Source organism: Haplochromis burtoni, unplaced genomic scaffold (assembly GCF_018398535.1).
Source record: "Haplochromis burtoni strain Fernald_Lab_line unplaced genomic scaffold, NCSU_Asbu1 Contig_1565, whole genome shotgun sequence".
NCBI classification, from domain to species: domain Eukaryota; kingdom Metazoa; phylum Chordata; class Actinopteri; order Cichliformes; family Cichlidae; genus Haplochromis; species Haplochromis burtoni.
The window spans coordinates 6,791-19,005 of NW_024583926.1; the positions used below are offsets into that span (position 1 = coordinate 6,791).

General features: G+C 41.6%; 1 protein-coding gene across 2 annotated transcripts; it reads right to left on the reverse strand.

The window, feature by feature from the left end:
* Positions 1–382: 382 nt before the first annotated feature.
* On the reverse strand, positions 383–12,100 carry gcm2 (glial cells missing transcription factor 2). 2 transcript variants are annotated; one of them, XM_014331186.2, is made up of 8 exons: positions 11,760–12,100; positions 7,333–7,396; positions 5,527–5,715; positions 5,325–5,437; positions 4,182–4,307; positions 3,838–4,094; positions 3,484–3,724; positions 383–3,257 (listed from the first exon to the last, which is right to left on the reverse strand). In XM_014331186.2, exons 1-8 carry the CDS (start codon positions 11,850–11,852, stop codon positions 2,943–2,945), a joined length of 1,398 nt encoding a protein of 465 aa, XP_014186672.1. In that variant the 5' UTR covers positions 11,853–12,100; the 3' UTR covers positions 383–2,942. The 2 variants fall into 2 exon arrangements, with proteins under 2 accessions (XP_014186672.1, XP_042073000.1); XM_042217066.1 differs by lacking the exon at positions 11,760–12,100 and adding an exon at positions 9,640–10,433.
* Positions 12,101–12,215: the final 115 nt, after the last annotated feature.

The window sequence follows — 12,215 nt, forward strand, 5'->3', positions numbered from 1 at the left end:
CAAATCTCTTTGATATGAAAATCATCATCATCGTCGTCATCCTACTGGAGAATAGTTTTAACTCTAACCTCGCTGTGTACAGCATTATGATGTGAGCATGTTTTCTTTTAGGCTGTTGGACAGAAGCAGAGTTTTGATATCTCAGTTTCAGATTTGTTATGGAGTAATCTGCAGGATTGTAGGGCAGGGATAGCTCAGTAGGTGGGCAGGGATAGCTCAGTAGGTAGAGTGGTGGCCCCATGATCGGAAGGTCGGGGGTTCGACTCCACTGAATGGCTACCCTGAGGTACCCCTGAGCAAGGTACCGTCCCTACACACTGCTCCCCGGGCGCTGCACTGGTGGCTGCCCACTGCTTCACTGGGTGAATGGGTTAAATGCAGAGGAACTATTTCCCTATGGGGACTAACACGCACACTTTACTGTGAGTGTGTGTGTGTGTGAGGATCAGACTGGGTGGCTCCGCCGCCTGCCAGCCTCTGAACATAATCATCCACTGATGGATGTTAGCGTACACTGAAGGCAGGTAACGAGTGAGCGATCGTAATGGATCGTAGTGAAAGAGAGGAAGATGAGGCGGTCGAAGAGCGTCTGCGAGGACATAAAGGTTCACCCTGAGGACAGCTCAGTGAGTCCTGTCCCGACATGCTCTTGTCAAAACAACATTTATTACTCAGACCGAAACCCGCAGATGTCCAAACAGCAGCGCTTTGATCCTGTGCTGCAGGGTGCTCACTATGAGGCTCGGAGCCCACAAGGGGTCCTTCTGACAGTGGTCTCAGTGATGACTTCACATCCATGTTGCTGAATGAAGCTGGACTCACTAAAGGCCGCCTTCACCTGTGCACTAGGCTTACCTGTGACTCGGAAACACCTGTGGCAGTTTTAGATGTTAATTCGTCATCCTGTTAAACTTTTCTCTAAATAAGCTCTGAGATCAGCAAACTCAAAGAAAGAAAGTCCCACTAACATTCAATATTAATATTCCTGAAAACATCTGCGTGCCTGAATTAGCGTGAACTGTACTGAGGACGAGCCAGGTGTGAGTTGCTGTGTGACAGACGCTGATAACTTCATGGTGTTGTCTCCTTTCCAAGGTCATTGTGACAAAACTGTGTAACCTTGAACCGACTCTGGTACAGGTAGACCCCTGGTTGCCTAGGTAACCATTCAACGTATTAACTACACACTCATGTCAGTCAACAGTATCCTTGTCTGGGTTATTTTGTCTGTTGTTGATGAAGGTTACTCACGTTTGGTCTGTTGTCCACTCACTGCTTTACACTTTCTCAGCATCCATTTGAAAACACAGTTTTATTTATACGGTTTTAATTCTGCACAACAGTCCTTCTGAGGGTTTCTGCTGCCCTGTAAAGTCCCTGCAACACCACAGCTGATTCACTCTGCCCCGAATCAGCTCGTTGCTTCATTAAATTCACAATCTGTTTCATTTTATAGTTAGCACAGTCTCACACTAAAGCTACAGGAACCATTTTTATCTGTTTTTATCATAATGATAAAATTATAACTGATGATGTGTACCTATAGTCGATATTGTGTGTTGCTGATTGAGAGCCTGCTCATTTAACCCCTGTCAGATCTTAAAGGGCCATTCCACCAGTTTGTTTCATACTGTTAAAGACATGAGTGTGGGTTTGATTTCAGAAAGAATCGAGAAACAGCAGAGTGTGAAGATCAGCTGCTTTAATGTGTCACTTCAACAGGTTCAGATCTCCTCAGTCAAACGTTGTTTGTTCTTCCAGGTTCAGGAAAAGGCAGTGGCTTTAACAGATAGAATAAATACTCCAAGTGCATACAGGTCATTATGATTTCTGATTGCAGAGTGTTTAAAAGTCTCTCACGTGAAAGTCTTTTCAGACGTTTTAGTTCTACTTTATTTATGGATATATATATGTTTGGATCCAGCTTTCAGTCACATCTCAGGGTCTTCCTCGGCACACAGAGACACTTATAGTTCAGTTTTGATCTTTGACATCGCCCCTTTGTTGCAGCCCTCTGTTTTCAGATGCTCACAGAAATTTGTTCCAGTGAAACTAATAAAATGTTCTTAAAAATATGAAACATGATTAAATGGGTTTTGAAATAAAGGAAATCCAGTCCAACAAACAGTGCGACGTGTGCGCTGGTTATTCAGTAATGAATCTCAGTCTGCTGATGGAGCCAAATGTTCTCATTCTGACATGATGACTTCCTGTGCTCACTGCCAGTTTAATTCTGTGACTCTATATCTTACGTAGATGAGATGGGATCTATATAGGTTATACAATCTATGACTATCTCTGTGACATCAATGTGATGTCATATGATATTTAATGATAATTACAGATACAGAGTGTAAAAAACCCAGCAGGAAACCAAGTGTTCAGAGCAGTGAGCTTAGCTTTAGACTGTTAGGCTCTGTTATTTGAAACTTTGGCCAAAGTTGATATGAAGACTATCCATCGAAATACAAATTTGTGTTTTGTGGTGAAAACATAAAACCTTCTGCTCAAATATGCTGTACAGTTTGTTGTGTCTTGACTAGATTTTGGAGATTACCACGAATCAGCGTGTCAGCCTGTTTCAGGAAATATCAGAAAGTTGAAAGATAATAAATAATATACACAGTATTTTAATGATTTATGCTGTTTTTCTTTTGTGAGAAGCACCTAGAGGGTGAGCTCCAGAAACACCAGCCCAGTAACAGGATACTGGTTGCAAATATTCCCATTTGCCTGAGTTCCTCCCCTGAACGTCTCCAGAGGTGATTCTCTGACGTCCGACGTGAAAAAGATCATCGTTTGATAAGTGAATTTTTCCAGAAAGTCTCTCAGGGACCAAAACCTGGATTCAGACTGATCCTCTTGGTACCTGAATGGTCCAGTGATACTAGCAGCCATAGGAAGTTTGCGGCAGTGGTAACAGTGATGGATGTATTGCTCCCTCAGTAGTCGTCATAGCGGTACGTGTTGGGGTACGAGTAGCGGTAGTCGTAGCCGTCAGCCCGTTCGGTTTTGGTCTGAAGAGGCTCAGGCTGGAAAGATAGAGACTTGATGACTCCACCCGAATCCTCTGTCACCTTCACCTCGGTGGAGTATGAGGATGAGGAGGGGTCGTCTAGTAAGGAGGAGCAGCCAGGAAGGCCAGCAGGTTTGGAGGGAGTGCAGGGCTGGTAAGAGGGCAGGCCGACAGAGGGTTTGGCACACGACTGGTAAGGAGGGAGGGCAGCAGGAGGCTTCGGACACGGTTGATAGGAGACCTGAGGAGGAACACAGGAGGTGATAATGTGACAACGACATTATTTACAGGTGAAACAGATATTCAAGCTTCTATGTCAGCATATTGTTTTCAGTTTACAGTGAAATACACAAGGTCAACCATGTGCAGGTCCAACTACAAAACACGTATCTCATACCTGACTCTTACGCATGTCTCCTGCAGGCTCTACAAGTTGAGACAAACCTCAGGTTTTGAGGGTTACTCACCTTGGTTGTCGTTGTGATGATGGTCTGCAGTGCTGCTGGTGAACCCGGGTTGTTGCTGGCATAACGGCAAGGGTACTCTGTGCTGTAGTAATGGTGGTTGTCACTGTAGGGGGCAGAGTTCTTCAGCAGTTCTTTCCATCCAGAAGGGGTCTTTGTCTGGGGGTCAAAGGAGGTAGAGGAGGAGGAGAGAGGAGCTGACGATGGAGACGAGGACGACGAGGAACCCAGGACCGGGGCCACTCTGCACAGAAACCAGAATCTGGTTTAAACCTGTGAAACTTTACATGTCATTTATGGTGCATTTTATTATTTTTACACTACCAGAAACTGTTTTGAGGAATATCTGAAGCTAACCTAGGGTCGCAAAGGTCAGAGGTCACAGGATATGAAGGTGAGGTCAGGTATCCTTGGAAGTCATATCCGGGCCTGCTCATATAAAGCCTGGGATTGGCTGGTTTCTGAAGTGTTGGTGTGCTCTCTCCCAGTGCATTGTGGGGGTTGTAGTAGGTTTCTGGGCTTTGGAATGCTGGGTAGTGCTGAGGGAAGTTTGGTTCAATGAAGGAAATCCTATCCGTTGGTTCAACGCAGGAGAGGAGCGCAGGGCCAAGAGCCTAAAGGGAAAATTACAGGGAAACAATAAGTAAACAGCAGAGATGTGAACAAACAGTGGTTATTGTTTGTGGCTTGTTGGTAGCAACCTGTGTTTCAATGAGTCGTCTCTTTGGTGTGAATGGAGGTGAGTTGACTCGTCTCTTTACTGAACTCCTTCTGGCTTCAGTCTCTGATTTGGACTCTGGTCTGGGATGATCATGAACGCCTTTTGCCTGGAGGACAATAATAGTAACATCAAATTCACAAAAATGTCATTTAGATAAATAGATACATAAATAAAAACACTGAATTTGATTTGTACCCTAATTTTGACAGTTGTAGTTTAAACCTGTTTAAAACTGTACCGAATAAAATATGATGGAACTCATTGTTTCATGATAAACAGAACAAAATCAACACATCAAAACTTAAATCTTTTTAAAGATGCAGCAATACATTTCAATAAAGTTGCAGTAAAGGTTGTGCAATAAACACCTGATGGACCAGCAACTATAGATAATTCAACAGTTCAAACCGAACATTGTTAGCGTTAGCGTGATCCGAGCCTTAATCCAAAGATTGATTTTTATCCTTCTCAATCATCCAGGTAAGGAAATCCCAGAAAACATTAAACATTTCTCTCACTGAAAATGCAGATAAACACAATTAACGTTGTGATTCTATCATCAGTGTTTCATCATTTGACAAAAGATTTTGGAGAATCTGAAAAAACTTGTAGACACGAAAAGGCTGCAGTGTTCAGAGGGTTGACGAAGACCCGATGATGCCCTTTGATAACTGCTTTATTCAAATGTGTTGCAGTTAGTTTTAAACCAAACACAAAATGAGCAAATATTTCTTATTAGCTATCATTTAAATATTTATTCATGTTTAAATATTTTAAATACAATTTTTTTTCACTGACAGTGTTACAGCTAGAAAACCAGTTGTGCTGATAATCAAATTGGGGCGATCGTGGCTCAAGAGTTGGCAGTTTGTCTTGCAATTGGAAGGTTGCCGGTTCAAGCCCCGGCTTGGACAGTCTTGGTCGTTGTGTCCCTGGGCAAGACACTTCACCTACTGGTGATTGTCAGAGGGGCCGATGTCAGTCTGCCCCAGGACAGCTGTGGCTACAACTGTAGCTGCCTCCACCAGTGTGTGAATGTGAGAGTGAATAAATAGTGGAATTGTAAGCGCTTTGGGTGCCTAGAAAAGTGTTATATAAATGCAATCCATTATTATTAATCAACCTGGAAGAAGATGGCCTTTCCATCAACTCTCCAGAAGTTGGTGACAGGGTAACCACTGTGACCACGACATGGGAGCAGCTCCAGAGCAGCATTACAATTGGGACAAAGCTTCTCTGAAACACACAAGAAAAATAAACTGGTCAGGTGAATGTGAACACAGGTGAGGAAGTCCTGAGAAGTCTTTGGTCCAGGCTCTTCTTACTCTGCTGCTTCTGCCGGGCTTTGTCACAGATGGCAGGTCGAAGCTGAAGTCTGGATCCATCAGACAGTGTGCAGCCTCGAGAACAAACCACCACACCTAAACACGATTTCTTCAAGATCTGACAGTTGTGGTTGTTGGTGTTTCTCATTGCCCAGCCAGACAGATGTCTCTGAGCATTCTTATCTTCAGCTGCAAAACAAAATCCACCAAGCAGTGACTTTTAGACCTCTGAGCAATTATATTTCCCTATTTAATCATTTCATGGTGTATATTTTAAAATGCTTGTCCTGCTAGACCTCAGTGCAGTGTTCGATACTGTTGACCATAAAATCCTATTAGAGCGATTAGAACATGCTGTAGGTATTACAGGTACTGTGCTGCAGTGGTTTGTATCATATCTATCTAATAGACTCCAATTTGTGCATGTAAATGGAGAGTCCTCTTCACACACTGAGGTTAATTATGGAGTTCCACAGGGTTCAGTGCTAGGACCAATTCTGTTTACATTATACATGCTTCCCTTAGGCAGCATCATTAGAAGACATAGCATACATTTACACTGCTATGCAGATGACACCCAGCTCTATCTGTCCATGAAGCCAGATAACACACACCAATGAGTTAAACTGCAGGAATGTCTTAAAGACATAAAGACCTGGATGGCCGCTAACTTTCTGCTTCTTAATTCAGATAAAACTGAGGTTATTGTACTCGGCCCTGAAAAGCTTAGAAATATGGTATCTAACCAGATTCTTACTCTGGATGGCATTACCTTGGCCTCCAGTAAGCTGTGAGGAACCTTGGAGTCATTTTTGACCAGGACATGTCCTTCAACGCACATATTAAACAAATATGTAAGACTGCTTTCTTCCATTTGCGCAACATCTCTAAAAGTTAGAAATATCCTGTCTCAGAGTGATGCTGAAAAACTAGTTCATGCATTTATTACTTCCAGGCTGGACTGACTGTAATTCATTATTATCAGGATGTCCAAAAAACTCCCTGAAAAGCCTTCAGCTAATCCAAAATGCTGCAGCAAGAGTCCTGACAGGGACTAGAAAGAGAGAGATATTTCTCCTGTTTTGGCTTCCCTTCATTGGACTCCCTGTTAAATCCTCACATTTTTAACATCCTGTTAAAAGGGAGTTTTTCCTTCCCATTGTCACCAAAGTGCATGCGGTGTCCAACTCCAGGCCTTGAGGGCAGGTTTCAGATCTCACCCTGGGTCAACACACCTGAATCACATGATTAGGCCTCTGGAGAACTTCGAGACATGTTGAGGAGGTCATCTAGCCATTTAAATCGGCTGTGTTTGATCAAGGACACATCTAAAACCTGCAGGACAGTTGGACACCCTGCTGTGGGTCTCTACTCTACAACATAAAACTCATGAATTTGGGACTATATTGGTAAAAAAAATTAACTAAACTGAACTAAAATGCTTTTTATTTACTTGTTGCCATGGTAAGTCGTGACTTTCTTTCTCTGGTCAGACATGCACTTAACTCAGCTGACTGAACAAACTCCTTTTATTATGTTTTGAGTAATTACCCAAACACTGCAGCATGTTTATGACATTTTAAAACAATTTCACAATAATAACTTGTACATATATATTTTGACATGTAATCATGCTCCCTAAAAGAAAATGACTGAGAAGGTCAAATAAAGTTTAAAAATGATTAAAGCTGAGTGGGAATCAACCTACAGGCTCATAAATCTTCACGTCATGTCTTTTATGTTTGGACAGAATTTAAATAAACAAAAATTAAAAAAAAATCTTAGCAACACGAAAAAGTTTCTCACCGCTGTAAATGTACCGAACGTAACCGTCTGTCCACTCCTGGAACGGGTCAAACTGCTTCGTGTCCTGCAGACAGACGAACACACACACGGGTAAGACTTTGAAGCTCTGACTCAATGCGCTTTATGTATTTATTGTTGCTGACATAATAATATAATATGATATAATAATGAAAATAAAGGCGAAATTATGAGTCAAAGGCCGCTACACAAGAATAGATTACTGCAGTGATCGATCAGCTGATGACGGTGTGACGCACCGATGCCCTCACACTGAAACAGACCTGGGCTGTACCCCAATTCAGGGTCTGCAGCCTTAAAGTACGCAGCCTCAACGGTCCTCAAGGGCCGCGTACTCAAAGACCGCTAAGGCCGGAAGTGCGAGGCTTGTGAAATGGGCGGTCTAGCCTCCATCGCGCTGCCCAGGTTGCCTAACAACCATGATAGCTGGAAACGTGTAGTTGACAGAAATGAAGGAGAACATATTTTGTTCATTTGTTCATTTGTTTCTACACGAACTTTGTGTGATTTAATAAGTATCTGAGGCTGAGACCACAGGACTGTAAAACATGATTGTTGGGCTTCATATCTGTACTGAACAGTCATATAAGGTTAGTTAGTAAATAACAATTAGTTAATGTTGTTCATGAGACTAAAGTCAGTGTAAATATAATATGGCCAATATTTTAGTTATTATATTAATCATTATTAGTTATTACAGCAGTGAGTTTGAACTCCCAAATCAAATCACTTCTATTGTCACATCACATGTGCAGGTACGCTGGTACAGCACATGTGAGTGAACTCTGTGTCAAACACTGAGCTTCAGTAAAGATTCAAGTTGAAGTCATTTATGTTTCCTGTCACCTTAAATCTTCACTCAAAGACACTCAAGTATCTGTGACAGTGTATATACAGATGTATCATATATAAGAGACAAATATTGTTCGTTTAATATGTTGGCATTACTAAATTTGGCTCAATGCTTACAAATATGTGTAAAAAGCAAATGTAGGAGCTGTGATAACTGTGTCTGATAGAATGAAGAGTAGACTGATATATGAAATATTCCTTTATTGGGTGAGAAAATCAGACCATGTCATAACTGTTTTAAGTCATACAGAATAGATATTAGAGCCTTAAACAGGCTGACTTCTGCTAAATGGGTCAAACTGGGCAGAAAGTCTACAAACACATAACATCCTTATAGAATATGATGTAACACATCCTGATCGGATACAGCCCGGAACGCTGTGTGAAATGTACGGTGGCCCCGAGAAAACACACGTGCTTACTGATGTTGGTAAATCTTTGTCTGATTCTGTGAATAGATGTGTGAGCGTTATCAGTAAAGTGTGAAAAGTTTATCTTTAACAAAGAAAAACGCCAGACTCACAGTCAGGAAACAGAAAAAACACTGAAAACGACCTTAAATTCATACAAACATTCAGTTACATCATTTCACTCAAACAAGGAACCGCACATTTTAAACTCGTTTTATTTCCACGTTACACTGGAGACACGTCTCGGCTCATCGCCGTGGTGGGAACACGTCCGGTGCCCACGCGGCTAATAGAGCAGACCTCGCATCACAGGACAGAAGCCAGCTCCAGTCTGACCAGCACAAACTTGCTGCTTATTATTGTCCTCACTGGGAGGGTTTCTTCAACAAAGTCTTCAGGTAGCAGCGACTTCACACCACGGCCCGTTCCACGGAGTTGCACTCGTGTTTAGTTTGAAACAGCGGCCGGTTTATATCTCCAGAATCCAGTCTTAGGACGTCCAGTCAGAGACATCAGAGGATCATAGTGGGCCAACCCCAGGAGACCAGAGACGAGAGCCCGGTACATGAACCAGCCCACGGCACTTTAAGCGGAGGAGCCCAGATTAAAAACGGCTGGTTCAGTGCGATCGTGGAAAATCGTCTGCACATATTTTCACGCAGCTCTCCAAAAAGCGATTCTTTGAATCACTTTGAGTTAAATGTAGATAACTAGTCAACGGTTTGTTTATTGAAATAATTACTGATTATTTATGTCTATTTATATCTATTAATGTCTCACACAAAGCACCGCAACAATTTCCTAATGTTGCAAATCTGCTCAACGTTTGGCAATAAAACTCTTGATTCTGATTCGTACAAACAAAAAAATAATTTGACCCGATTCGTGAAATGTAATCTCATTACTTAAAATTATTTGGGCGTAAATATTTCTGGAGCAAATTTTGAATTTCTTGTCAGGCAGTGAATTAACAAACAACCAAACCCCGTTTCCACGTGACCCGAAACCATTCGGCAAACATTCTTACCCTTGTCCACGTCCAGGATCATGACACGGAGCGTGGACAGTCGGCTGGGAGTCAGGCTGTGAAGCCAGATAAAGTCTAGTCCAGGCCGTGGCCCTCAGCGGTCTCTGAACCACACTATTTATCCTGCATCAGCTCCATCATTTGAATTCGATCTGAAAAATCAGCTCTGAGTGTAAAAGCTGTGTCCCGGATCGATCACAGATATCGATCAGCGTGGGAGCTGTGTGCGATGGGAGATGTGTGTTTGGTTTCACTGGAAACAAAAATATACAAACCAGTTTTTTCTGTTTGAGCAACAACAGAGCGGAGAGCCGAGTCAGCACGGGTCACACGAACCTTCACGTAACCTTCAAACAACCTCCAGAAAACCAGAAAAACAGAGTCAAAGAGCCGAGTCAGCGCGGGTCACACGGCGGCTTCACGTAACCTTCAAACAACCTCTACAAAACCTCTGACTCTGCACCGGTCTGTGGGAATGTGTGAAACTTTCACGCGTGACACATTCTCCTGATTCAAACCACTGAACTGAAGTAATAATACAAATATTATTTATTATCAATAATAATTATTGATTATTATTACCAAATTAATGAAAACGTGTTTGTGAAGGCTCGTCTGTTTGGATCTGCGCATGTCATGAAAAAAATAAATAAAAATAAAAACGTGTCTGAAAAAACGCCTGCAGGAGAAACATGATTTTATTCAACGGACATTTTTCACATTCATTACATTAAAAAGAACTGAAATATAATTTGTTCTGCTTGTTCTCAAATGTGGGGTTTTTCAGTCCGCTCTCTCTCTCACACACACACACACACACACACACACACACACACACACACTACAAATAAATGTCTTTATTTTTTATTAACTCCTCTGAACAGTTTGTTTAAATAAAGTTTTGTAGAATAAGATACTGGAGAACGTGTTTAATGATGTGAAAGTGACCGATTATCGATAACTGATCAATAATCCAATCAAACTTTCAAAGACTCGACCTGTGAATGTAAATAAAAACAGATCGATGGTTTGATTATTGATCAAACACGTTCATGTGTTCCATACAAGGCAGAAAAATCCAGAAACTACAAACAAACATTTTCTCGATGCAGAACAGCTGATTTCAATATTGTGTTTTTATTTTGAAGCGCCTTGAGGCGACTTTTGTTGTGATTTGGCGCTATATAAATAAAATTGAATTGAATTGAATTTTGTAACCTTTTAAACTTCGACCTCTGCCCTCCTCTAATTCCTCATGCACGACTGAGTATTTGTAATGTCAGTTACTGCATCATATATTCATTATAGATTTTTAGTTAATTATCGATAATTACGTGCATCAGGAATGGACGTGGTTTCGCGCTGGGATGTGTCAAAGCTTCCATGTAAATCACACACTGGACCGTTTTCTTTAGACCATCTCACAAAATCAAAATAAATAAAATAAGAAACATTTATTGAGTTGCTCACTTTGATTTCTGTAGACTTATAAATTCAAATAATGTTATAATATAATAAGCAGTGTGTACGCTCTTATTAATGAACGAATTCCTTTTTATTGTGACACTTATATGTGTGTAAATATTCTGCATGAACGAGTTATTTTTCAGATATTTGTTTAGTTTTCAAAAGCTTATTTTTAAACGTGGATATTTGGGTTTGTCACTGTGTGTTCGCTCACACTCTCAGACCTGCTGCTCTTTCACATTTTTATTTTATTTCTTTCTTTTTTTTCCGTTTCATTTTCTCGAAAGCAAAAAATCTAACTAAATTCAAACACTTTTTTTAAATTTAATTTGAGCTCCAGATGTGACGACAATTCTCCAGAGGTGGCCTGTAATTCTAAAACAAACTCGGATTATTTCTATGCAAATTAAAAACATCTGACTTTAATTTTATTTTCGTGTTTTGCTTTTTCTGTTTGTTTCTTCTTGCCGCGTTTGTGCTCGGAGCGGATCAAACTGTGATCACTGATGAACAAACGTCTCCGGCCCTGACTCCCTGCTTCTCCAGACTCCGTTCATTGTCTGCCTAATTTAAGCTTCCTTCTTATTTCCTCTCAATCTTTTTTTATTGATTACATTTAAAATCAATAAAGGATGACTGGGATCACGTGGTACCTGGGGCAGCTTGGGGTCATTGATGTCCCACGTTAACTTCATCCCGACGGAACACACGCAGTCCGCCTCCTCGCGCTCCTCGGCACGGGACATCCTCCTGCCGCTGGCGGGCCTGACCCTGTCCTCTTCGGCTCTCCGATGGTTCTTTCGAAATCAAAGAATTAGAATCTGAGCCAAATTAAAAGTTTTCAAACCTCTTTTCAAACCGGAAGTCCGCAGGTGAAATAAAACATTCAAAATGATCCGCGCGACTCCGGACAGCGCGTGCAGCTCTGTAGAGGACTCAGGTAGAAGTGAGAGGACAGGTGAGAGAGTCACGAGCCTGCGGAGGGAAGAGGGAGCGGGAGGGGGTGTGTACAGGTGAGAGAGGAAGAAAAACTAAAAATACAAACGAGACAAAAACAAGTGTGCAGCCTCGTGACGATCACCAATAATCAATCAATGCTCTGAACAACA